This window comes from Ictidomys tridecemlineatus, chromosome 3, assembly GCF_052094955.1.
Source record: "Ictidomys tridecemlineatus isolate mIctTri1 chromosome 3, mIctTri1.hap1, whole genome shotgun sequence".
NCBI lineage: Eukaryota > Metazoa > Chordata > Mammalia > Rodentia > Sciuridae > Ictidomys > Ictidomys tridecemlineatus.
Genome location: NC_135479.1, coordinates 3,766,480 through 3,791,128, shown reverse-complemented (window position 1 = coordinate 3,791,128; position 24,649 = coordinate 3,766,480). Strand labels below are relative to the sequence as shown.

Here is a 24,649-nt window from a genome sequence, read left to right as displayed (position 1 = left end):
AGAAGGTGGAGGGGGCTGAGGCAGACACGTGACTGAACAGGAAGTCGAAGAGGGATGAAAGATGGGGCCCTCCTGGGGGGGAGGTCAGGACTCCAGAGAGCATGCAGGAGTGCGAGGACTTCATGAAATCTGTGGGAACAGGTCCAGGGATCTGAGCTTGGACTGAAGGGAGAGGCCAGGTGGGGCTTCCTCGCAGCTGTAGGTGCGGTTCTCAGGTGGGCTCCCTGGGGCATGGAGGCCCAGCCCTGCCCAGGCCCTGTGCCCCTCCTGCCTCTTCCCCGGCCCTTCTCTGCATGCCCAGGCCCATGTGCATGGCCCTAGGTGAACCCAGTTGTAGCAGTGCCACTTCCTGCACACAAGAGCGTTTGAGGATCTTCCCCCTGCTCCCCCAGCCCACTGCGCCCACCAGCAGCCAGCTTGGGGGCTGGCACAGAGTGGGATCTGGAAAGCTGGAGGGGGGTGATCAGGGAGGCAGAAAAGCTCTGGGAGGATTCAGAGCTGGGATGATGGGGCTCTGAAGGAGGGGGACAAGGAGAGGGAGGTAGGGCTGGGCTGCAGAGCGTCCCAGGGGATGGGGCCCGCGAATGCCAGGACAACTCCGAAATGTCCAGCCGGGAGGGGCGCCCCCGGCGCCTCGGGTTGCTACCCGAAGGCTTCTTACGGGCCAGAAGCCAGGCCGGTCCCTGGACCTGGGCCTAGGGTGGTGCCCATGATAGAGGCGGGAAGTTCAGAAATAACGCCAGAGGCCGGGTGCGCTGCTTTCCACCTGAAGGCGACCTGCGGCGGGCAGTTAAGGAGCCAAGCCCTGCACCCCGCCGCCGCTGCCCGAGGGTCGGTCCCGGCTCCCACGCCAAAAGAGGGCGAAGGGGCGCACGCGCTGCAGTAGCACGGGTCCAGGTCTCTGGCCCGACACAGTGCCGCACCCGAGCGTGGCCCGAGGGCAGCGGAGCCCGCGACGCCCGCAGGGAGCCGAACCGGACCCCAGCCGGCGCGCACCGGGCCTGCCCAACCCCCGGAGCCGGCGCGCGGCTCTCCCCTGCGCCCCCGCGCCCCACGGCCGGCAGGAAGCGCCCGCTCGGTGCGGTGGAGGGCCGAGGAAACGGCGGGGAAGGCGGGGGCGAGCCGAGAGGGAAGAGAGGCAGGGGCGGGGAGGGCAGGGTTCCTGTCATGTGACCCCGCCCGCCCTCCCAGCGCTGCCTGGAGTAGCGGCGGCAGCCAGAGGAGGGGGCGCCTCCGTGGTCCCCAGGTGAGCTGGATGCAGAGCCTGGTGGAGGAGGAAAGTGGGGGTGAAATAATTGAGTCTGAAAGGCTGGGGTGGGGTGTCATAACCGCTGCAGAGGCGGCTTTGGGGTCCCCTGCTCCCCTTCCCACGGCTGGGGCTGTAGCCACGCCTCCTCTCCTGGGTCGGGTGAGGGGCCCTAAGCAAACCCAGGCCTGGGAGGCTGGGTGACCAGAAGGAAGACAGAGCGGGGTCCCAGGACGTCCAGAGCTGGGGTGCTGCAGTTGGCCGCATCCTAGAACTGTCCCCAGGGTGTCTTTCCGAAGGGGAATGGCACATGAAGAGGGTCGAGAATGTGGTTTTGCAAAGGGTGACCTGCAAGGCCTGTGGCCACAGGTGACTAGGGAGTGGCCTTGTGACGGGCATGTTCTCTGACCTTTCACCCCATTTGACAGATGGGGAGACTGAGGCCCTGTGCCATGTGTCGCTTTGAGAGGTGGAGCTGGACTTAATTCACATCCTGACCCTGCAGGATTCTCCTTTCACTCGGGGCATCCCTGGGCCAAGGCCCCGAGGCTCACCACCTGGCACCCACATTCTTCCTGGGAGCAGGGGGACTGCCAGGATGCTGCGACAGTGGACGGGGCAGTCGGGGCCCGCCCCGGGGGAGGCAGAACCCCCGCCTGCAGGCGAGGAGCTGTGGGAGCAGGAGATGGAGCGGCTCTACGTCTCCCGGGCGCCGTTGCGGACGCTGCCCTATGCCCTCGTGGACAAGCGCTTCATCCGGTGGGTGGCCGGCCGGGCGGGCCATGGGAGCGGAGGGCCTCCAGGTGGCCCAGTCAGATAGAGGGTGGAAAACCCCAGCAGCCCGATGGCGCCCTCTGCCTGGCGGGGTGGGCAGGACGGGTGACTCAGGGGCGCCCCATCGCCACTCCATCCCAGGCATCTGCGGGAGCCGAATGGAGTGAAGAGCTCGTGCTGGCAGCGGTGGCAGCGCAGGTGGCAGATCGCACGACGACGCCTGGGGGAGGCAGCCCACCGGCTGGCCCAGGGCTTCGGGCTCTGGGAGGGGGCTCTCTACGAGATCGGAGGTAGGACCCACGACGACCCCTACTTCCCACCTCCTATCTCTGGGGTCCCAATATCCAGTTTCGAAAGGAAGAGGGCAGCACCCCTCCGGTCATTGCCGGGGTCCACCCGCAACGATCAGCCCCTCCATCCTCTCTCTCACACACACACCCTCAGCCTCCCAAAGGCAGGTGCAAACCACGATGAACGGCAGCACCCTCTGGTGGCCCCCGGAGGTACTGCGGGGAAGCCTCGTGCAGGTCAGCGAGCTGGGCACCCCCAATCCCATGTCCTGGCCCAGTCGGATCCTAGTTGGGGCACCTGTGTCTCCCTCGCCCGCCCTGCTCTTCTCCCCACAGGCCTCTTTGGCACCGGGATCCAGTCCTACTTCACCTTCCTCCGTTTCCTACTGCTGCTCAACGTGCTGACCGTGGGGCTGACTGCCAGCATGGTGCTACTGCCCCTGGCCTGGCTCCGCCCCCCGGACCCAGGCCCCGCCCAGAACTTGAGTGAGTACTGCAGCCGCCCCCTGATCCTCTGGGCACACCCTGGCATGCTGCCTGTGCCCAGCCTGGACTACCCTGCCTTGACTTTTGCCTGGCACACTTCAGACACATCCACAGTGTCAGGGTTGGGGCTGGACTCAGGAGGGCAGACTGTTGCCTTTGCCCTTGTCATGGAGACTTCTCTCTATTGGTCCCTCCCCCTCCTCAACAGTCCTGCAGTGCCCTGGCAGCCACCAGCCCCAGATTGGCATTCCGATATTCCACAATCAACTTTGGAATGTTTTAACTGGCAGGGTAAGTGGGGTCACCCTGGCCACGGTCCAGGGGTCCTGGGAGGCTCCTGCCCCATCCAAGGACTCTTGGTTTCTAGAGAAAGGTCTGCCACAGAGTCTGGTGGGGCTCACAGTGGGGTCAGAGAGAGGCTGGCCTCCCCTGGGCCTGCTATATGCACAGCACAGACCCACACACACCTGTGGCACTCAGAACACAGCTGGGGTGGGGGTTCAAGGAACAAGAGCCCATAGCGTAAAGTCCAGGCCTTTGGGACTGGAAGCCATCAAGTGGCCCTCAGGGTGGACCCCCAGGCCAGAATCCTGGCTCTGTTCCCCAGAGCTGACCCTGAGCAAGTTGCCTCACCTCTGAGCCTCTGCCAGGTGGGAGCATTCTCACCTGGTGGGTTACCGTGAATGAGGAGTTCCCCCTAGTACAGAGCCTGGACGGACCTGCATGGGTCTCCTTCCTCGTCCCCAGGCCTTCACCAACACCTATCTCTTCTATGGCGGGTACCGGGCGGCGCCCGAGAGCAGCTCTGCATACAGCATCCGCCTGGCCTACCTCCTCAGCCCGCTGGCCTGCCTGCTCCTCTGCTTCTGTGGGACCCTGCAGCGGTGAGTAGACCCACGCCCCTTCCCAGGGCCGTCTTCCCTGATACCACTCCTGTGGTGGGGACCCCCAAGATAGCAGATAGACCCCCGTTTCCTACTCAGTGAGGCTCCTGGTGGTTCCTCAGCCCCAACTCATGCCTCCCACGCCCAGCCCAGAGCCAGGCCACTGCTAAGGGCGAGGGGGAGGCCCCTCCTACAGCAGTCTGTCCCCCAGGATGGTAAAAGGGCTGCCACAGAGGCTTCTCCTGGGCCAGGACTACAGAGCGCCTCTCAGTGCCAAGGTCTTCTCCTCCTGGGACTTCTGCATCCGGGTCCAGGAAGCAGCCACCATCAAGAAGCATGAAATCAGCAATGAATTCAAGGTGTGTGCAAGAGGGAACCGAGTGTGAAGCAGTGTGCGAATGAATCGTGTGTGCGTGAGGGCATGTGTGAGCAAGTGTGTGTTTCACAGGCAGAGCTGGAAGAGGACCGGCGCCTCCAACTGGCGCAGCAGCGGTCCCCGACCCAGAGGGCCTGCCACCTGCTCACCTTCCTGTGGGTCAACGTCCTCATCGGGCTCCTGGTGGTTGGGGCCATCAGTGCCATCTTCTGGGCCACCAAGTACTCGCAGGACAAGAAGGAGGTACCTGGCAATTGCCTTCCTTTCATTCTGCCAGGACTGAGGGAGGGGACAGGAATCCCACTGTGCAGACTGGGAACTGAGGCCCAAAGAAGTCAAAGCGGCCATGACCTTGTGGTCTGGCCTGTGGATGTCCTGTTGACAGAGCTCTGGATCCTGCCTGTCCCCATGTCATGTCTAAGGGGCCAGAGGGGCCGGGGAGTGGACGGGGTCCTGCTCTGCAGGCTCCTGACCTGCTACGCCCCACAGGAGGACCTGTTCGTGGTGCTACAATATCTCCCCCCAGGGGTCATCGCCCTGGTCAACTTCCTGGGTCCTCTGCTGTTTGTGTTCCTGGTCCAACTGGAGAACTACCCACCCAACACCGAGGTCAACCTCACCCTCATCTGGTGAGCACACCCTCGGGGGCCTGTGGGACGAGTCTGTCTCCTGCTGACCTGGCTGTCATCTGTCACCTAGGGGTCCCAAACCGGGAGGCTCCCTGTGTTAACCACTGCACCAGAGGACAGGCAGGTGGGCTCCCTCAGCCCCGAGGAAGCCTCCATTCTGGACCAACCACCAGCCATTTAGAGGGACAGGGGCTTTTTGTCCGGGAGACATTGCAACAGGCTTTGCCCACTTAGAAAAACACAGCACAGGCACACAGCTCCCTGAGGGCTTTACACCCCTAACTTGACACCCAGCACTCAGCGTGAGAAGTCCCTACCACCCTCATCCCCGTTGGGTGGACAAGGAAATAGCCTCCCAGGGTGAAGTGCCCAGCCAGGCCTGACCTCAAGTTGACTTTGGGTACAGGTTCAAATGCAAGCCCTCCTGCGGCCCATGCTCCTTCCTAGCTCAGCACTTGATCCTGTCTCTGCTCCAAACTCCTCCCAAGGACTCCTCCTGGACAGGCTCCTGAGCTCCTGAGCTCCATCAGGAGCAGCTTCTCCTTCCTCCTGCTACCCGACCCTCTGGGACCTGCTTTTCCCTCTGCTTTCCTCACATCAACTGTGGTTGGCCTTGAAACTTTATTTTTGTAGTAGTTTAGAAATGTACGCATGGGAGCTGGAGATGCAGCTCAGTGGTAAAGCGTTTGCCTAGCGTGCGTGACACCCTGAGTTCAATCCCTAGCATTGCCAAAAAAAAAAAAAAAAAAAAGAAAAAGAAAACTTTACACATGTTAAAAAACTCAAAATGCTTAAAAGGATAAAAGATTTAAAAAATAAGCTCCCGCCCACTCCTGCCTCCCAACCTCCCTCAACTGAAGAACCACAGTTCCTCGCCCTTCTGGCCACACATGGGTAGTGCAAATGTCCACCCCCGAAAATAACACACATGCAATGGTTTTAGGCCATCAGACCTACACGGTCCAGTGAGGCATTACTTAGTAAGCACGTGCTGCATGTGCTTATGATATGTGAGACCAGGTCAGCAGAGCAGCAGAGAAAGGAAGACCTTGGGGCCACCATGCAGCTGGGTGGCAGGGCCTGTGCTTCGCAAGTGCAAATCCCTGGGTTTGAGCCTCAGTACTGCAAAATAAATAATAAATAAGGACAGTCTCACCTGCACTGAGAGGCCCAAGGTTTGTGTCCTGCAGGCTTGTCCCACATGAGTTGCTAAGCTGAGAGGTGGAGTGGGGTAGCGGATTCTGTTGTGTTTCCCAGACCTCTTCCCCATGAATGATCTGGGGTCTCGGATTCTGGGAACACCCTTTGGGAAACACTGCTGTGGACGGAGCAGCTGGAAAGAGGCTGGGCCCTGGAGTTAGAGGGGGCAAGGTGTCTCATGGACTCCACCTGGTGCCCAGCCCCTGACCCAGTGCCTGCCTGCCCACAGGTGCGTGGTGCTGAAACTGGCCAGCCTGGGCATGTTCTCCTTCTCCCTGGGCCAGAGCATCCTATGCATCGGGGGAAACAGAACCAGCTGCGAGGTCTACGGCTACAACGCCTGTGACTACCAGGTAGCCAGCCGGCAGCCTGGGGCCTACCCCTCCCATTCTTCTCAGCAAGGCTCCCCTCCAAAACCAGACAGAGCCCTGGAGACTGCTTGTCCCCCTGAAGTCTCACCTCTGTGAGAAGCTGGGAGCAGAGCGGCCACACCGCTGCCCATACCCAGGGGTTGCTCCTGTTCCACACACGCTCAGGCCATGCAGCCCCCCCGGCTGGGGGACCCAGCTCCAATCTAACCCCGAGGTTGTGTCAGCCTGGAGGAAAGGCTCCTGTACCCCTCAATGAGTGGGTGGGGCAGGGAAGCTGGTGGTGGTGGGTGCTGACCGCCCCCTCCTCTGCACCCAGTGCTGGGAGAACGCAGTGGGCGAGGAGCTGTACAAGCTGATCATCTTCAACTTCCTCCTCACCGTCGCCTTCGCCTTCCTGGTCAGCCTGCCTCGGAGGTGAGCCATGGGGGACCCCAGGGAGGATGCCCCGGGGCTACCGTGGGCATGGTTGGGGATGGCCAGTGGACACAGCCAAGGTCAGCCAGGCATTTCTATGTGGGTGAGGGTGGAATGGTCCCTGGCCATGACTGATGTGGCCCACACACCCCTCTTGCCTGGTGGGCACCTGGACACCCCCTGCCAGGCTGCTGGTAGAGCGATTCTCAGGCTGGTTCTGGACTTGGCTGGACCGAGAGGAGTTTCTGGTGCCCAAGAATGTGCTGGACATCCTAGCAGGGCAGACGGTCACCTGGGTGGGCCTCTTCTTCTGCCCCCTGCTCCCCCTGCTCAACAGCATCTTCCTGTTCCTCACCTTCTACATCAAGAAGGTGAGGGCACCCAGCTGGGTGGGAGCAGGAGAGCTTGGCTGTGGCCTTCAGCCCTCCCTCACTTCCTGGGCCTCAGACTGGGGGCCGCTGCCTGACGATTCCTGCTCACCCTTGCTCACCCCCAGTACACCCTCCTGAGGAACTCCAGGCCTTCCCCACGGCTCTTCCGTGCCTCCAGCTCCACCTTCTTCTTCCAGCTGGTGCTGCTGCTGGGCCTGCTCCTGGCCGCAGTGCCCCTGGGCTACGTGGTCAGCAGGTGAGAGGAGGGCTGGGAGGCTGGCAGAGGCAGCTCCTCCCTGGGGCTCTGACAACTGTCTCTCCCTCTCTCCTTCTCCAGCACCCAATCCTCCCGGGACTGTGGACTCTTCACCAACTACTCAGCCCCCTGGCAGGTGGTCCCTGAGGTGGTGGCCCTGTGGCTCCCGCTGCCTGGCCGGCGTGCCCTCAACTACCTCAGTTCCCATGCCTTCAGCTTCCCCCTCCTCATCCTGCTCAGGTGCTCAGGGTGGAGGACCCCTGGAGGGTGCCCTTTCCGTGGGGTGGAGTAGGACTGGCAGCCCCTGGCCAGTCTCCCGGGATCCAGAAACCAGACAGGAGTTGCCCAAGAGAGGTGGCCTGGGGGTCCTCACGTGCCTCCCTGTAAAGCAGGAGCCTCTGGGCCCGGCTTCCTGTGTCAGGGGACTGCAGACCCCCCCCAGGGGGTGGGAGATGCTGTCTCCCCTTGAGGAGAGAGGCCCCTGTGGTGGGAAGGTGGCTGACCTTGCATCCCTGTCCTCCCCAAGCCTGGTCCTGACCGTGTGCGTGTCCCAGTCCCGCGCCAACGCGAAAACCATCCATGAGCTCCGGAAGCAGCTGGTGTGGGTGAGTGTCCGCTGGGCTGGGGAGGGGACGTGGACTTCAGAGGACACCGTCTCAGGGGTGTGGGGCCTGAGGCCTGGGACAGACCCGAGGTTGTCGGGGGTTTTATCCTGGTGGAGAGCGTGAGCTCGGCTGGGGGTAAAGACAGGTAAGCGGAGGGAGCAACCGGTTTACCTGGAGCAGGACTTGAAGCTCCTCCACCCTCCAGCCTGGAAGCGGGGGCGTGGCCTCTGGCCACTAGAAGGCGGGTCTTGGGAGTGGTCTAGGGCGGGGCCTCTGGGCGCGTTGGAGGCGGGGCCTCAGACACGTCGGGGGCGGGCATTGGAGAGTAACCTAGGGATGGGCGGGGCAGAGCCGGGGCTGGGAACTGGTGGGCGTGGCCTTTGGCTTCGGACCCCATCCGCCTCTCGCTCTCCCGCAGCAAGGCCGGGAGAAGTGGCACCTGGTGGAGGACCTGTCGCGGCTGCTGCCAGAGCTGGCCCCGAGCGATTCTCCCGGGCCCGAGTCCCCTCTCTCCCGAGCTTCGCGCCCACGGTCCTTCTGCCCCGGTTTCCCTTGCCCAGGCTCCCCGGGCCCCAGGGCCCCCCGACCGGGCCCTTCCCGGGTTGTTCCCACCGGGCTGAGCCCCGGGTGTCCGGGCCCCTCCTCCAGATTCCGCTACCCCAGCGGCGGGGCTCTGTAGCGAAGACCCCATGCTCCGCCTGGACCCACTTCCTCCCCAGGCCCTCTTAGCCCATGCTCCAGAGCCCTGGTGACCACTGCCCCTCCCTGCTCCCGGGCCTCCAGCAGGACTCCCCAGAGAGGGCCAGCAGGAAGACACATGGAAATTTCTATCATCTATATTTTTATCTTATCCCTCCGAGTTTCCTTTTTTGTGGCTGTGGAAGTTTTATAATACACACGTATATTAGTATGTGACGGCTGAACGTAACTTTCAAAAAATACATCAACTGGAGTGCTCAGAAGTTGCTTACCCAACGGTGTACTGCTGTCGTTGGGAACCCTCTCCCTAGGCTGTGCCTCCTGCATGCCACCCACTTGGCCCTCCACATCTAGGGAGCCCACAAAGGTCCCGGCCTTGGTCAACAAGGGGCAGAGCTGGGAGGTGAGTGAACCCAGAGGCATGGGCTGCGAGGCCACACTGCACCCACATGAGAGGCCATTCCAACCCTGTCCACAAGGGCTCACTGCAATGAGAGGGTGTTGTCAGCCCCTCCCTTGAAGGCTCCTCACCGTCCCATCCTCTCAAACCTGTGTCAACAAGGGCACCTCAGGAAGCCAGAACCAAGCCTTCCACACAATCTTGTCCTCGCCTGAGCCCTGTGAGGTGAGTGGGAGCCGTGTGCTGTGGGTGTGGGCTGCAGGAGGTGGCCTGACCATCACAGCCCCAAAGGCAGGGCTACTGAACCCCCAGTTCCCAGCCTCCGAGAACGGCACCCTGAGGAGCCGTCAGGAGCTGGCCCCTCCCAGCCTCTCTGAGGTGTTGGTCCAGGCACAGCCAGGGGCATGAGGACTTTAATTCATTTGTTTAGGTACTGAGGATCAAACCCAGGGCCTCCCAGGAGCTAAGCATAGACTGTACCACTAAGCCACCCCTTCGGCCCCTCCAGACTTTTTAAATCATCCAGGGGTCTCTCACATGCAGCTGGGATGGAGAACTGAGAAGGGAAGGCCAGAAGGCGCCCAGGACATGGCTGAAAATCCTCCAGCTTCTCCCTGCATTTCTGCCTGGACACCATCCAGGCAGCTCTGGCCCGAGGCCTGGGGCTGGGGGCTTCTCATGTGATCATGAAGACTTGGCCAGTTCAGCTCCTCCTGCTGCCAGAGGCCTCCCTGAGCGATTCTCCAGGCCACAGTCCCCTCTCCCGAGCTTCTCCCCCATGGACCTCTGCCCCTGCTGACCACTGACCCAGCAGTCCAGGAGGGAACACAGATTAGGTGCTAAGTGCTAGGTCCTGGCCCAGGTGAAGGTGGCATATGTTAATTAGCAGATCCCTGGACCCCAGCAGCAACATCTGGAAGCAGGTTAGAAATGCAAACTCTAGGCCCAGGCCTCCTGCACCGGGAACTCTAAACATCAGTAATGTTTTCTGTTTGTTTCTGTTGTTGTCTTGTTTGGGCAGTGCTGGGGTCAAACCCAGGTCCAGTGGTAGAGCAAGAGCTGAGGATCGAACCCAGGGCCTCGCACGTGCTAGGTGAACGTTCTACCCTGAGCCCCAGCCCCAGCCCCAGCGAGTGTTTTAATGAGCCCTTGAGAGGGATGTGTGAGGACCTCTGTAAGGACGAAAAAGGCCTGTCCTCAGCACCTCCTCCCTTCCACCCAAGTGGACGGGGCCAACCACTGGGGACAGGCTTAGAGACCTCGAGGAATGCAGCCAATCTCGGGCCTCAGCTTCTCATCCAGCACATGGGGAGGAGGTCCCACTCCTCTGAGTGGCCGGAGGATTAAGTGAGCAAGTCCTGATGGACTGCAGCTAGAAGGGCCTCGGGGCTCCTTTTGCAGAGTGGCCTGAAGGAGCCCAAGGGGAGGAGTGGGAATGGGACCCAGGACCCCTTGTAATCAGGAAGACAATGGGGACAACAGCGGACGGGCCACTTCCAGCAGGAGGGTTCATGAAGGAGGTGACGGTGGAGCCTCGGAAAAGGGAGGTTGGCGGAGATGAGGAGGACAGAGCAAAGCCTGGTGTTGGAGCCCTGCAGGGGGCTGGGAGTGGGGTCCACAGGGCCCAAGTGACTTTCTGTAGAGGACGGGGAGCCAACGGGTTGTGAAAGGAAGACCCCACTCTGCCAGTAGCCCACGAGGGAGAGACCCCCGGGGGATGCGGCAGTAAGCCAGCCCGGGGCTCCTCGGGCAGGAGTCCCAGCGCCTTCCACCTTGGCCGTTCCTGGACTGTCCCGCAGCACTGAGGGCTCTCCCGTCTCTGTGGCCTCCTCGTCCCTCAGGCCAGGCAGCCTGCTGGGGCCCTTCCCGGAACAGGATGTGAGAGAGACAGGAGGCGGTGGTAGGGCCTTCTGCTGCGGGGAGACTGGCCCTGGGCGGGCAAAGTCACAGAATGCCACTGTGTGGTGGGGAACTGGAGGGCTCTGGGGTCGCCCATGGGAATGGATTCAGCTTCCTGGGCCTGCAGGCAGCAGACGGGCCTCCCCAAGAGACCGCTTCTGGGTCCCCCTGCAGGCCTCACGTCCTCCCCAACCCACCCCCAGCAGGAGCGAGAACAGGCTCGAGAAGGGGATTTTGCTGGGAGCTAAGAAAGAACAGCCTTGTCCCCTGGAGAAATGACAGGCAGGTAGCTGAGGGGTGGGCAGGCACAGGCGGCATCCTCAGGACCGTGAGTGGCAGGCCACAGAGCTGACTCCAGGTGGCTGGGGAGACAGGGCACCACCAAGGGCCAGCCCAGCTGGTCTGGGGACACCTGCACTGACTCTCCCCGTCACCCTGCCCACTGCTCCCTGGACAGGAGGGCCACCCCTCAGATCAGCTCCTGAAGTCACCAGGCCTCAGCAGCGCCCCCTGAGAATGGCCAGAGGGGGAGCCAGGGACAGGGCAGTAATTGGCTGGGTCAATAGACACTTGGGCCAAGTGTCCATTCCTGGACAGATCCGTTACCCCCTGGGGCAGCCAGTGGTTGACCAGGCAGGCTCAGCAGGAGAACAGTGGAGACAAATGGTTACCTGACCATGGGGGACGTGGTCCTTGAAGAAGCAGCCGGAGTGAGCCTTTCCTGCCCAAGTCCCTGAACCTGGTCAGAAAGCCATGGGCTGAGCAGGAAGTCATGGCGCACGCCTGTGATCCCAGCAACTCAGGAGGCCGAGGCAGGAGGGTCGCAAGTTCAAGGCCAGCCTCAGCAACTTAGCGAGGCCCTAAGCAACTTAGAGAGACCCTGTCTCTAAATAAAATATCAAAAATGGCTGGGGATGTGGCTCAGTGGTTAAGTGCCCCTGAGTTCAATCCCCAGCACCAAAAAACCAAAAGATAAAACCACCAGCTTGTCTGGCAGCCCCAGATCCAAGCTCAGGTGAGATGCCGGGCTGCAGGGCTAGTGGGTCCTGATCCCCATCTCATCTGCTCCCACAGCCATCTGTGTCCCTGGACCCCGGGATGTGTGGCCCTGGTCTGGCCTTAGTGCTCAGGAAGGCCCTACTCACCCCACCCATCTCTCAGTTCCCTCCTGCAGCCGCCAACCAGGCCACAGCACTGGTGGTGATGTGGCTTGGTCTCCTCTTTGTCCATGTCACCTGGATCGCTGGGCATCCCCCTGTGTTCCACTTCCTGGGCGGGTACCGGGCAGTGATGACGCAGGTCTCACTTGAAAGAGGTGCGGACTGAGTTATCATTTCCTCATTTGCTGTAAAAACAAACACTTTTTGTTGCCGCTAAAAAAAGACGTGGTGTCTGGGTCTCAGGAAAGTACCTGGACGGGGCAGTCCTGCCTCCAAAACAACCTCAGTCCCTGGCTGCTGCTCAGAGTTTCAGTGACCATGTCCTGATAACTAAGAGACTGATCTCATTCATTCATTCAGCAAATTCTCGTGGCTGGTGGCTCACACCTGGAATCCAGCGACTTGGGAGGCTGAGGCCAGAGGATCACAGTCTCAGCAATTTAGTGAGACCCTGTCTCAAAATTAAAAAATAAGAAAAAGAAAAAGGCGGGGGTGTAGTTCTGGGTGAAGCTCCCTTGAGTTCCATCCCTAGTAACACACACACACACACACACACACACACACACACGGAGGCTGAGCCCCAGTTAGGGGACAGGCACTGTTTCCATTCGGGCTGTGGAACACTGGACAGTAATAGGCACATTCTGCACGTGTTCCAGTTTGAGAGACCCTGGGGCCGATGCTCTTGCCCTCCGGACTCTCGTTCTGGAAGCCGGCAGCGTGTGCTGGGGTGGGACAGGCCCCTGAAGGTGACCCCAGGGTTTGGTGTGGGCAGCGGCAAGGGTTGGCTCCATCAAGTGCAGCTGGAGGAGACCCGTCAGCGGGGACGGAAGGCGGGTAGGAGGCCTGGGCATTAGGAACCCAGGAGCCTGGGCAGCCGGGAGAAGAGGGAGTGACGGCCAGCCTTCAAGGAGTGGGAGAGGTGGTCGCTTTGGGAGGGGGCAGGGAAGACGGCCCAGAGATATCACAAGGATGCCGACCTCCAGCCCCGTCCATGAGGTTCCGGGGGACAGGCCACCACCAAGATGGTGCCCGGGCAGGAGGGACCTGGTTCCCATAAGATGCAGACAACAGGAGGCTGGCCGAGGTGCCTGGGTGCCGAGGGGGAGCTCAGGACTGGGTGGTGAGAGGCAGCTCACAGCGGGACTAGAAGGGTGGGCAGGGGATGAGGTGACCCGGGCTGATGCAAACGTCACAGCCACATCCTCATTTCCAGGGAGGAGTGTCTGACTGAAGACAGATTTAAACTACAGTTTGCTGGGCACAGTGGCACCCACCACGGCGATTTGAGAGGCTGAGGCAGGAGATCACAAGTTTGAGGCCAGCCTCGGCAACTTAGAGAGGCCCCATCTCAAAACAAAGAATAAAATAGGCTGGGGATGTGGCCCGGTGGTAGAGCACCCCTAGGTTCAGTCCCAATAAACAGAGTTTAAGTCGCTGGAGCAACAGCAAAGGACCCTTGATGGGTGGCCTCCAGGTAGCTCTGAAGCCAGTTAGGATCCTCACGTGGGGGTCTAAGATTGTACAGAACGGTTCTGTGGGTGGGTGGTGTAAGTGCCCTGTGGCTACCTTAGCAGCAGGCTGAGATGAGGCACGTGTTCTCTTGCAGTGTTGGAGGCCAGTCCAGAGTCTAGCTGCAGGCAGGCCGTCTCCTTCTGGAGGCTCCAGGGCAAGCCTGTCCCTTACTCTCTTTTGACTTCTGCTAGGTGTCCACCCGGGTCTGCTGTCCTCTTCTGTTAGGCTCCACCCTGATCCAGCATAGATTACTGAGGAGAAGTGAATCACTTAACTTGATCGCATCTGCAAAGACTCCATTTTCAAATAAGGGCCCATTCAGAAGCGCTCAAACATCACCTAACTCTATCTATCTGTCTATCTATCTATCTATCTATCTATTTTTGACACTGGGGACCGAACCCAGGAACACTTAGCCACCGAGTCCCTCCCCAGACCTTTTACTTTTTTATTTTGAGACAGGATCTCACTCGGTTGCTCGGCGCCTTGCTAAGTTGCTGAGGCTGGCTTTGAACTTGTGATCCTCCTGCCTCAGCCTCCCGGGTCACTGGGACTACAGGCGTGCGCCCCTGCACCTGGCGTGGAATGTGACCTTTTGGGAGGCCATACTTTTACCCTGGACAGGTGGTCTTCTTGCTGTAAACCAGCCCCCTGGGCCTCAGGTGTGAGGGGTTGCAGTCCCTGGGGATGAGACTCCAATTTCCAAACTTCCAGTTATCCTGGAGGCAAGTCCACCGGGAGGTGGGGTCGCCCCGGGGCCTCGAGCCAGGCTGGCACCAGGCCGCCGCCGACAGCTTCCGGTTTTCTGGTTTTCTCTTTCTTTTCTTTTTTCTGTTGCTGGAGATCAAACCCAGGGCTTGTGTGTGCTGAGCACATGCCCTACTCCGAGTTGTACCCCAGCCCCCTCCCCCGTTTCCTCCTTTAATCTCCATTTGGTTTAGCCTCCAGTCCCCAGAGTCACCTTGATGTCACTTTATTAAATTGAAAGTGTTTCATTTCACCATTTCAATCTCCTGACACAGAAGTTAAACGAGAGACCACCCTTTGCTGGTGGGCGAGACCCATGATTGGAGCAGCCACAGGAACAGAGCACACTCATCCTGTGGACCAAAGAGTGACACCCACCAGGCCCAGCCACAGGCGCACGGCTGGAGTCCCGGCACCTCCGGAGGCTGAGGCAGGAGGATGGCAAGTTCAAAGTCGCCTCAGCATCATTTCGGTGAGGCTCTGGCTCAAAATAAAGAGTAAAAAGGGCTGGGGATGTGACTTGGAGGTAAAGTGAGAGCCCCTGGAAACCAGTTATTAAGGACTTCTCTGAGGCCATATGCAAATCCGGCTGCTACTGATGGCATCACAGGGGAAGTGGGGGGGGGGCGGCTTTTCTTTTCACTTTCTTTTAAGTCAAGACCATTTCCCTTCACAAAGCCACACTTCGCCCTGGACCCCCATTCCCCGACCTGAGACAGCCCCAGGCCCAGGGCCATCTGTGGACCAAGAAGGTCTGTTGGCCCCGGAGTTTGCAATGACAGAGGTATCGGTAGAGATCTGTGAATCAGTGCCCCAGAGAGTGACTTCCGCTCCAGCCAAAGAGCTACATTCTGTAAAAAAGATTTTGCATGAAAGGCTGTTTGGAAGAAAAGAGCAAAGCACCCCCACCCCTTCAAAATAGGGGATTCTCAGCTGGGCATGTGGCGCCCACCTGTGATCCCAGCCACTTGGGAGGCTGAGGTAGGAGGATAGCAAGTTCAAGGCCAGCCTCCGCAATTTAACAAGGCCCTAGACAACTCGGTGAGACCCTGTCTCAAAATAAAATATATAAAGGGCTGGGGGTGTGGCTCAGTGGTTAAGCACCCCTGGGTTCAATCCCCGGTACCTACCTATGCCACCTAAAAAAAAAATCTGAAGCTTTGAAAGAGGCACAGATGAGGTCATCTTTGTTGGAGCCTGCCCGGGAGCTCACTGGGAGGCGGCTGTGGGCTCTCCACTTCAGTCTCAACCTGTGACGTACTGCTGCTCTGTCCCGGCCGCCCTGGGGATGGGACCCAGGGCCTCCTATCTGCTGAGCGCGTGCTTTCCTGCTGAGCTACACCCCAGCCTGCATTGCTTTTTAGACAACCATGTTCTTCTACACGGACCACCACCTTCTGTTGACCCACTCAACTGCTGACGCCCATGTGGGCCGCCTCCTGCTTCAGCCGGAGGGTGCAGCTCAGGCGAGTGTGGACTCGCGGCTGCTAGGGCGTCTCAGAGCTGCGGGAGCATGCGCAAGTGGAGTCACTGAGCTGGGGGTGACCCCTCGGCTTTGGGAAGGAGTGCCAGGCCAGGACTTTCTTACGGTGCTGATTAATCTTTCTTTCTCTCCTCAACCCGTCACCTCCCAGGTGTCAGCCCGAGATCTCCACTGCCCCAAGTCCTGCAGGGTTTTTCCCAAAGGCAGAGAGCGCCAGGGCAAGACAGTGGGGACAGGAGACAGGCTGCCTCCCCGAGGCCATCCTTAGTCCCACGGGACCTGGCCACAGGGCAGACCCGCCCCTGGCTGGGGGCCTCCAGAGCAGGTGAGGGAGAGCTGGGGGTGCAGGTGACCAGGCCTGACCTCTGGCTGACGGGCACTTTTCTCAAGTTCCAGCAGTAGATCCTCACAGCCACCAGCGCTGCAGCTAGGTGCCCAGCTGCAGAGGTGGACACCACGCTCTTGGAGGCTGAAGAAGTTGCCCTGGGCCATTTCAGACGTCTCTCTGACGGGCTGCAAACCCTGCCTTCCTCCAGCTAGATCCTCACTCAGGCGTCCTTGGGAGCCAGGACCTGTTGCCTACCTTCCTGGGGTGGGACCAGGACCCCCATCCACTCTCTGACCCACACCTGAAGAAGACCAGCCACATCTGTAATCCTCAGCTCAGGAGGCTGAGGCAAGAGGATTGCAAGTTCAAGGCCAGCCTCAGTATCTTAGCAAGACCCTGTCTCAAAATAAAAAGTTATAAAAAAAAAAAAAAGCGTTGGAGATGTGGCTCGGTGGTCTAGTGCCCCTGGGGGAAGGAGGAGGAGGAGGAGGAGGAGGAGGAGGAGGAGGAGGAGGAGGAGGAGACCAACGAGAAGAGGCAGCCTAGAGGCAGGGACACCAGGGCCTGGAGGCCAACAGGTGGAGGTTTGGTTCCCACGCCTCGGCTGTGGAGTCCAGGACGCTCAACCTCTGGGCCTCGATTGCTTCATCTGAGAAGAGAATGGAACCATCCCAGGGGTCCTAGGAAAGGATGAGGTGAGAACTTTTGTAGGTGGCAAGGATAAACCAGCCCTGGGATCAGGACTAATCCCTAAGGATGTTCAGAGCATTGGGCACAAGGTTCTAGAGTCCAGAGTCTTCTAAGATAGTTCTTGTCCCAAAGAAGCTCTCTTCCAGGGGGCAAGGCAGGGCTGTGGAGAGGACAGAATCAGGACCCTTTGGTGGGACAGACCATCTTTTTAGTTTGTTTTTTGGGGGGTACTGGGGATGGAACCTGGGGATGCTCTACCACTGAATGACATCCCCAGCGCTTTTTATTTTTAAAAATATTTTTTAGCTGTCATGGACCTTTATTTTGTTTATTTATATGTGGTGCTGAGACGCAAACCCAGTGCCTCACACATGGGAGGCAAGCGCTCTGCCACTGAGCCCCAGCCTCAGCCCTTATTTTTTATTTTGAGACAGGGTCTTGCTAAGTCGCTGAGGCTGGCCTCGAACTTGCAACCCTTCTGCCACAGCCTCCTAAATTGCAGGGATTACTGGTGTGTGCCACTGAACCCAGCTGAAATTCAAATTTAACTGAGCACTTTGTATTTTCATTTGTTAAGTCTGGCAACTGAAATACATACTACACAAGAATAAAACTAGAAGTGAAGTTTTACGGTACACATTGCAAGTAGACTGGAAGCCCAGACTGAGTAATGGAGTGGGTACTCTGGCAGGCTCCCTGGAGGAGGTGGCAGTCGTAGCTAAGCCTCCTGGCTGGTTAGGCATTTTGTAAGGAGGAGACTCACTGGGGAGGGGGTTTAAAAACCTCCCAGTCATGACTATATGACCCTCTCCCACCCCGCCAGAGCCAGTGTCCCAGCTGCAGGCTGACTTCACCTGGCAGGACAGAGGGTCAGGCCCTAGGGTGGCGATGTCCCACCCGTCACCTGCAGCCTGGTTGGAAAGGGCGGGCACCTCCCCAGGCGGCAGACGCTGCTCCACAGGCGGCCTGCCAACTTCTCCTTCCTGGCATCCCGGATGTTGGGCTGGTTCAAGTGCCGGGCTGTAGGCAGTGCAGTGCTCAGAGCAGCACCTTTGACTCGTGCCCCCAGGTGAGGGAGGCTGGCACTTCTGGGTGGGGCCGGGATCCTGCTAGAGTGCCCAGGAGGAGGGGTGGGAAGCAGAGCAGGAAGGGCCCAGGAGGCAGCCGTGTAAAAGGGGCCCAGACCCGCAGGCTCTGCCGCCCCTGCTGCCACAGGTGAGCTGCCCCTGGGCCCCACCCTCGTGTTGGCCACAACCTCACCTCCATCGCAGCTGTTGCCTCTGGGTGCTGGCTGCCGAGGGGTTCAAGGCAGGAGAGGAGAGCTGGCGGCCACCCTGTGGACAGCTGGGCCCTGCATCGGGGCAGTGGGCTTGTAGGGCAGAGCTGCTGCCAAGGCCAGAAAGGCTGTGCCAACAGGCATGACTCCAAGGCAGGCGTGAAGGGCCTGCGGTGTGCTGAGGGTCTGCCCAGCCTCGAGCGTGCCTGACGCCTGACACTGACCGGCACACCCAGCCACCCTGCAGGGGAGGCAGCTGACCTCCGGCTCGGGCACTTTCTTCTGTTCCTCGTGACTCAGATGATGCCTCCCAGGGACCAGGGTGAGCCAGGAGTTTCTGCCGCCAGGGGAATCCCATGGGTCAGTCTCTCGCAGGTGGTGAAGGAACGGGACTGGGCCTCCTGGGGTCCCCTCTCCAGGACCATCCCTTCACCGACAGTGAAGTGGCGCGGGCCTTTGTGCGCAGGCCCACGGCAAGCCTTCAGTGGTGGCTGCTGCCTCTCCTGGCAAGGCTGTCCTGTTCAGAGGCCAGATCCTGGGGTAGAGATGGGCTCCACTGACCCCCAGGGGCCCGCCCCCACCCTCTTGGCATTCAGCCCACTTGGTCAGGTGGGTGAGTAGGCTTCCTGCCTCTCCTCATGCCCAGGGCACTGAAGCAGGCACTTGGCACCATGAAGCTGCCAGAGGCCTCCTGAGGGGTGACTGACAGGTGAGCCCTCCTGACCTGAACCCTCAGCTCCTTTGTCATGAAGGAGGAGCGTCCCCTGCCCTGCCGCCTGCAGGGGACCCCACCACTGGAATGAAGAAGAAGCCCTGGGTGGCTGGGGATGCAGGGACGAAGGGCAGACAGCGAGAACTGATTTGTGGGAACAGAGGCACCTTCTCCTGCCTCCTCCGCATCACAAAGCAAAAGAAAAAAGGAAGGAAGGAAGGAAGGAAGGGAACCCAGGGAAGACGGGGTTCATTTGTTTGCTTGCTTATTTCTGTGGTTCTGGGGATTGAACCCAGGGCCACTCTATACTGAGCTACATCCCCAGGCATTTTCTTTTTAAAAAAATACTTAGATTTGTTTTCATTCTCTATTTGGCGATGGACAGCTTGCCTTTATTTTACTTATCTTTATGTGGTGCTGAGGGTTGAATCCCGCGCCTCACAGGTAAGCTGCGCCCCCGCCCAAGCCCTTTTCATTTTTATTTTGAGACAGGGCCTTGCTAAATTGCCCAGACTGTCCTTGAACTTGAAATATTCCTGCCTCAATCTCCTGAGTGCCTGGGGTTACAGGCACGTGCCACCACGCCTGGGGGAAACTATTTACTATCTAAGCAAATGCTTTGCCACGGAGCTACATCCCAGCCTGCTTTTAACTATTCACATGGATCCCACAACAGCATGTTAAACAATAAGATTTATTAAAAACAAAAACAGGTGGGCATGATGGTGCATCCTGTCATCCCAGTCCCTCCTGAGGCTCAGGCCGTCTGGGTGACAGAACCTCAGCAACTTAGCCTAAGACCCTGTCTCAAAGTAAAAAATAAAAAGTGCTGGTATGTAGCTCAATTGTAAAGTGCCCCTGGGTACAATTCTGGAGGAGGAGGAGGAGGAGGAGGAGGGGGAGGGGGAGGGGCAGGCGGGGAGGGGGAGGAGGAGGAGGAGGAAGAAAGAAAATGAAAGGCTCGTAGAGTGTCGGGCCTTCAGCATCTTAGGGGTCCATGGGAAGGACATCTGTGTGGACCCCTGTGCTCACCTCCCAGCAGGTGGTCACCATCCATCCAAGTGGTCACCCAAATGTGGGGAGGAGGCGGAGGACCACTGGTGACAGGCCAGGTCCTCCCCACCCCTGCCCCCCTGCCCTGTGGTGCCCCGTCCCCAGGCTCACCTCTCTCTGGCCTGCTCACTAGGTACAGGGGCCCTCACTGTCCTCACCTGCCACTAGCAAAGGGTGTAATTCTTCCCTGGGAGGCAGCACGTGGCGACCCCCGCCCGAGACGCCCCTCGGTTCCCACGGTCCGCACCCCGGCGAGCGCCAGCTCTCCGGCTCCCGTCTCAGAGGCTCTGAACCTCTTTTTGGTGTGGGTCGGAGGGCGCCGGGAAGAGGCCAGAACTGAGCTGACTTCGGCCCCCGCCTGCCTCCCTGGGAGCCTGGGCTGTGTGCACACCTCCTAGGGACCTGGAAGCGCGCGGCCACTCGGCCCAGCCCGGGAAGGGTGAGGAAGAGGGGGTCCCGACCCGAGGAGGAGGAGCGACGGGGAGAGGTCGCGGGCTGTGGCTGCTTTTTGTTTTTTTCTCGGTCGCGCAGCTGGGCACCGAGCCCGCCCCGCGAGCAACGGCGCGCGCTGTCCCCACGCGGCGGCGGGGCCCGGGGCGGCGGGGGGGGGCGCTGGGCGGGGCCAGCGGCGTCCTGGAGGAGGGCCCGGGGGGCCGGGGGCGGGCCCTCTTCCTCGGCACTGCGTCGCCTCCGACCCCCGGGGACGCACGGTCGCGCAGCACTCCTCGGCCGTCCAGCCGCCGCCACCTGCCGCCGCCGCTCGCCGGGGCGGCACTTTGTCCTCGGTCCCCGGCGGCGCGGCCACGCCCCTCGGCCGGGCGGGGCGGGCCCGGCTGGTTCCTGGCGTTCCGCGGCGCGGCGGCGGCGGCGACATGGAGAGCGGGGCCTACGGCGCGGCCAAGGCGGGCGGCTCCTTCGACCTACGGCGCTTCCTGGCGCAGCCGCAGGTGGTGGCGCGCGCCCTGAGCATGGTGAGCGGGAGCGGGCGGGCGTCGCGCGACCCCCGCCCGGGAGCGCGACAGGTGGCGGCGCCCGGCGTCCCGGGCCTGCGGCGCGCACGGGGCTGGCGTCCAGGGGCCAGCCGTGCCCTCCAGGTTCCCGCCCGCCGTCCCCTGGGGTCCCGGGCCCGCCGTCCCCGCACCCCCTGCCCCCGTCGCCGCGGCGCGGTGCCGGGGAGGCGCCGCGGGGAGCAGGCCTGTCGCCCTGCTGGCAGTGGGAGGGTCTTGGGGCAGCTCCAGAACAGGTGGCCGCGCGCGCGACTCCCAGCTTGGGAGTTCACGGGAGGGGACTTTCTGGAGCCACACGCGGGCAGGGAGGGGGCTGCCTGGTGCCTGGAAACAGTTTCCTCCCCACCCAGGAGCTGCCCCGAGTCCGCTGCCCTCCCCAAGACCCGGGGACTCAAATGTGCGCCCTCCCCATGGGCCTGGCAGGGGGTCCTCGCCTGTGGAACCCGAAGGTGGGGGGCCCCCCCGCCTGACTGTGAGGTCTGAGTGGTGCTGCGCTGGGAAGTGCCCGAGGAGCAGATGCTCTGCGGGTCGGGATGGCAGTGCCAGGAGGCCTGTGGGCACTCTGCTCCCAGCACCCGGAGATCCGCCTCCATCTCCAGCTGGGATAGGGCTGTGACTTCTAGCCCCAGACGCCTATTGAGAGCTCCCTGAGAGGACCTGCAGGGCTGGGCAGGCCAGGGCTGGGCCATAGGGGTCTCAGGGAGCCAGGTGCCCACTGACTGACCCACATTGCCCTGAGGTGGGGTGGGCATGGGCAGGGGCATTGAAGATTGAGAAGGAGATGGGGTGATGTGGGGCTATTCCCACTGGACTGGAGTCCCTCTGGCAGATCCAGCTGGTCCTTCCCCATGCTGCCCAATTTCTCCAGAGCACAGGCCTGTGGGTCAGACCACCTGGAGCACCTGGTGCAGGCAGGGCACATTTTGGGGCGGGAGACCTGAGGGCCCCGGGAGGGGAGGGACCAGAATGCTGAAAGGCCAAGACCGGAAGTCCTTGTAGGGCGAAGCCGGCCCACTAGGGAGTTGAGTCTGGACCTGGAAAGAGTTAGAGGGGCCAGGGCTACTGCAGGAGGGGGGCTTAGGGAGATGGGACCCCCAGGCACTCTGGCGTGGCTTTCCAGAGGTGGGGAGCCCAGGCAAGTTGGCCCAGTGGGGGTACAAGATGATGAGGGGAGGGGTTATGACTGGAAGTTTTGTTTAAGACTCATTCACAGCACAGTGGGGTGGGTGGACTGCCCTTCAGCTCCATTTCAGACTGTTTGAGATGACCCTGTAGGCAGGCAGCTGGGCACAGGTGTTCCCCAGGCCAGGAGTCCTAGCCTCAGGGGCCAGCTGTAGTGGGAGAGGCATGTGTCCACACACGCTGCCTGGGTCTCGGTTCTCTGGATCTCAGAAGGGGTACCCACTGGCTGTGCCCCCAGAGGGACTCATTGGGGGCCGCCCACCGGATGGCCTTTCTCCCCTAGGTCTTCGCCTTGATCGTGTTCTCCTGCATCTTCGGCGAGGGCTACAGCAACACCCCCGAGACCCCCCAGCTGTACTGTGTGTTCAATCACAACGAGGACGCCTGCCGCTACGGCTGCGCCGTCGGTGTGCTGGCCTTCCTGGCCTCCGCCTTCTTCTTCGTGGTTGACGTCTATTTTCCCCAGATCAGCAGCGCCACTGACCGCAAGTACCTGGTCATTGGCGACCTGCTCTTCTCAGGTATCCGTCTGTAGGAGTGAGAGGCCGTGGTCCTAGGGCTCTAGGATTAAGGGACTTGGGAGGACTGGGCACAGTGGCATCTGCCTGGAATCCCAGCGACTAGGGGATGAGGCAGGGTGGCAAGTTTGAGGCCATAAGCTTCAATTTAGTAAGATCTTATCTCAAAATAAAAGGACTGGAGACAGCTCAGTGGTAGAGCACCCCGGGGTTCAATCCCCAGCACCAGAGAGAGATACTGGGGAGGGAAAGAGTATCTCAGGGCACCTAACCCCCCCTGTGTCCTGTGACCCCTGACCTGCACAGAAGGCTTCCAGACTGTCTGCTGAATCCTGTGGGTGGTGGGTACAAGGCGGGACTCGGGCACCAGCCCTCGTCCCCTTAGCCCTGCCCCAGCTCCTGGCTCACAGGCCGTGAAGCTTGGGGAGATTCCTGCCTCGGCCTCCCCCTCCCCAGCTCTCTGGAAAGCCCCTGCCACTCCCTGGAGCTCACCCTCCGTCCTCTCCCTAGCTCTCTGGACCTTCCTGTGGTTTGTTGGTTTCTGCTTCCTGACCAACCAGTGGGCAGCCACCAAGCTGGAGGATGTGTTGGTGGGGGCGGACTCGGCTCGGGCAGCCATCACCTTCAGCTTCTTCTCCATCTTCTCCTGGGTAGGTAGCTGGGCAGCGGGCGGGTCTGGGTCCTCAGTGAAGACTGAGGGGGATCGGGGCCCCCTGTCCTGCCTAAACCTCAGGTCTCCCTGCAGGGCGCACTGGCTTCCCTGGCCTACCAGCGCTACAAGGCCGGAGTGGACGCCTTCATCCAGAACTATGTGGACCCCACCCCAGACCCCAACACGGCCTACGCCTCCTACCCCAGCGCATCAGTGGATAACTACCAGCAGCCTCCCTTCACTCAGAGTGCGGAGACCACTGAGGGCTACCAGCCGCCGGCCGTGTACTGAGTGGCCGCAGGGAGGGTGCCCGGGGCCTCCCCCTGCCCTGGACTTTTCCTCCGGGCTGTAGTTCCTCTGGCCCACACCTGCTGCTGCTGTCCGGGCCTTCTCACGCCTGCCTGTGCTGGCAGAGCACACCCAAGTGCCTGTGCCCAAGGGCTTTGCAGCCACGCACCCCATGGGTATTTTTTAGGACAGGGTTTTTAGTTAGATGTTTTCTCATTGCTTATTTTTTTGGGGGCGATGCTGGGGCTTGAACCCAGGGCCTTGCTCTTGCTAGGCAAGTGCCCGACCACTGAGCTATACCCCAGCCCTCAATGCTTTTAATGACTTGCTAACCCTGCTGGAGTCGCCAGAAGCAGGAAGGTGTGGATGATGGGCCCTGTTGATAAGGGCCCAGCATCCCCCCATCCTGAAGGAGCCCAGCCCAGCCCAGGGCTGTAGGAGCCAGTGATTTGGGTTTTCTGCCAAAGACGGGTTGGGAGTCCTTATGTCTGTTTGGTGCTGGCTCAGGCTCCCTGCCTCCTCACTCAGGTCTGCCACTCTGGTCCCTTGCCTGGCCTCAGGCTGGGCCAAGCTCACTGCTGGACCCTCAGGGTCACCACTGTGCCAACCCCTGGGCTGGCTCCCTCCCTGACAGCCGTGGGGTGGGGCTGCTGCCACCCAGGCATGACTGGCAGCACTTCCTGCTGGCCCTACCAGGGCAGCAGGGAGGGACTTTGCCTGATAACACCCAGCTTTATGTAAATATCCTGCAACTTCGGTTTAAGAATAGGGGGAGGGCAGGGGCACCCCACAATATTCGAATGTACTAAAAAAGCCTTGGGAGAAGATGCCCTTGCCCTGAGGTTGAGTCTGGATTAGAGATGGAATAAATATTTTTCTTTCAGTTTCTACCGTCCTTGGTTGGATCTCAGCCTGGGGGAGAATCCCACCTGCCCTGGGGGCCTGGGCTCCTGGGCTGGCATTTTGAGTGAGGCCTGGCAGTGACTCCTGCATGCCTAGCGACACACCCCCTCAGCACACTGCCTCCCCAGCACCCAAAATAGCACCCGTGCTCAGCTTGTAAACAAGACAGGTTTTTCTGGACTGCCTTGCCAGTGCTGGGGGTTACCTGGGAGCTGCCCCTTCCCTCCCCTACTCC

At 60.6% G+C, this 24,649-nt stretch overlaps 2 protein-coding genes and 1 long non-coding RNA gene across 16 annotated transcripts; 2 read left to right on the top strand and 1 right to left on the bottom strand.

Annotated features, from left to right (window-relative positions):
• Window positions 1-39: 39 nt before the first annotated feature.
• Window positions 40-8,812, top strand: Tmc8 (transmembrane channel like 8). Of its 12 annotated transcripts, XM_005332613.5 has the most exons (16): window positions 1,129-1,246; window positions 1,675-2,005; window positions 2,162-2,310; window positions 2,647-2,796; window positions 3,005-3,087; window positions 3,544-3,680; window positions 3,892-4,039; window positions 4,129-4,299; window positions 4,546-4,685; window positions 6,115-6,238; window positions 6,573-6,670; window positions 6,858-7,041; window positions 7,167-7,297; window positions 7,379-7,537; window positions 7,824-7,902; window positions 8,321-8,812. In XM_005332613.5, the coding sequence occupies exons 2-16, from the start codon at window positions 1,845-1,847 to the stop codon at window positions 8,579-8,581; spliced, it is 2,175 nt and encodes a 724-aa protein (XP_005332670.2). In that variant the 5' UTR covers window positions 1,129-1,246; window positions 1,675-1,844; the 3' UTR covers window positions 8,582-8,812. The 12 variants fall into 12 exon arrangements, 11 of the variants coding, with proteins under 11 accessions (XP_077897685.1, XP_077897688.1, XP_077897684.1 ...); XM_078041559.1 differs by lacking the exon at window positions 1,129-1,246 and adding an exon at window positions 40-179 and having other exon boundaries at window positions 1,752-2,005; window positions 2,162-2,796; XM_078041562.1 differs by lacking the exon at window positions 1,129-1,246 and adding an exon at window positions 68-179 and having other exon boundaries at window positions 1,832-2,005; window positions 2,162-2,796.
• LOC120884002 (uncharacterized) lies at window positions 7,531-19,715 on the bottom strand. Of its 2 annotated transcripts, XR_013435861.1 has the most exons (4): window positions 18,361-19,715; window positions 13,630-18,174; window positions 8,074-12,245; window positions 7,531-7,918 (listed from the first exon to the last, which is right to left on the bottom strand). It is a non-coding gene; the product is annotated as an uncharacterized LOC120884002 (long non-coding RNA). The 2 variants fall into 2 exon arrangements; XR_013435860.1 differs by having other exon boundaries at window positions 13,630-19,715.
• An 834-nt stretch (window positions 19,716-20,549) lies between these two features.
• On the top strand, window positions 20,550-24,394 carry Syngr2 (synaptogyrin 2). 2 transcript variants are annotated; one of them, XM_078041572.1, is made up of 4 exons: window positions 20,562-20,835; window positions 22,337-22,574; window positions 23,082-23,221; window positions 23,317-24,394. In XM_078041572.1, the coding sequence occupies exons 1-4, from the start codon at window positions 20,737-20,739 to the stop codon at window positions 23,512-23,514; spliced, it is 675 nt and encodes a 224-aa protein (XP_077897698.1). In that variant the 5' UTR covers window positions 20,562-20,736; the 3' UTR covers window positions 23,515-24,394. The 2 variants fall into 2 exon arrangements, with proteins under 2 accessions (XP_077897699.1, XP_077897698.1); XM_078041573.1 differs by lacking the exon at window positions 23,082-23,221 and having other exon boundaries at window positions 20,550-20,835.
• The last annotated feature ends 255 nt before the right edge of the window (window positions 24,395-24,649 follow it).

Bases quoted from the DNA above. Each gene is read 5' to 3' on its own strand.
- Syngr2 (XM_078041572.1), top strand. From the start codon at position 20,737: ATGGAGAGCGGGGCCTACGGCGCGGCCAAGGCGGGCGGCTCCTTCGAC. The intron at 20,836-22,336 runs GTGAGCGGGAGC...TTTCTCCCCTAG, and splicing joins TGGCGCGCGCCCTGAGCATG to GTCTTCGCCTTGATCGTGTT. The intron at 23,222-23,316 runs GTAGGTAGCTGG...GTCTCCCTGCAG, and splicing joins TCTTCTCCATCTTCTCCTGG to GGCGCACTGGCTTCCCTGGC.
- Tmc8 (XM_078041559.1), top strand. From the start codon at position 1,845: ATGCTGCGACAGTGGACGGGGCAGTCGGGGCCCGCCCCGGGGGAGGCA. The intron at 2,006-2,161 runs GTGGGTGGCCGG...ACTCCATCCCAG, and splicing joins GTGGACAAGCGCTTCATCCG to GCATCTGCGGGAGCCGAATG. The intron at 6,239-6,572 runs GTAGCCAGCCGG...CTCTGCACCCAG, and splicing joins ACAACGCCTGTGACTACCAG to TGCTGGGAGAACGCAGTGGG.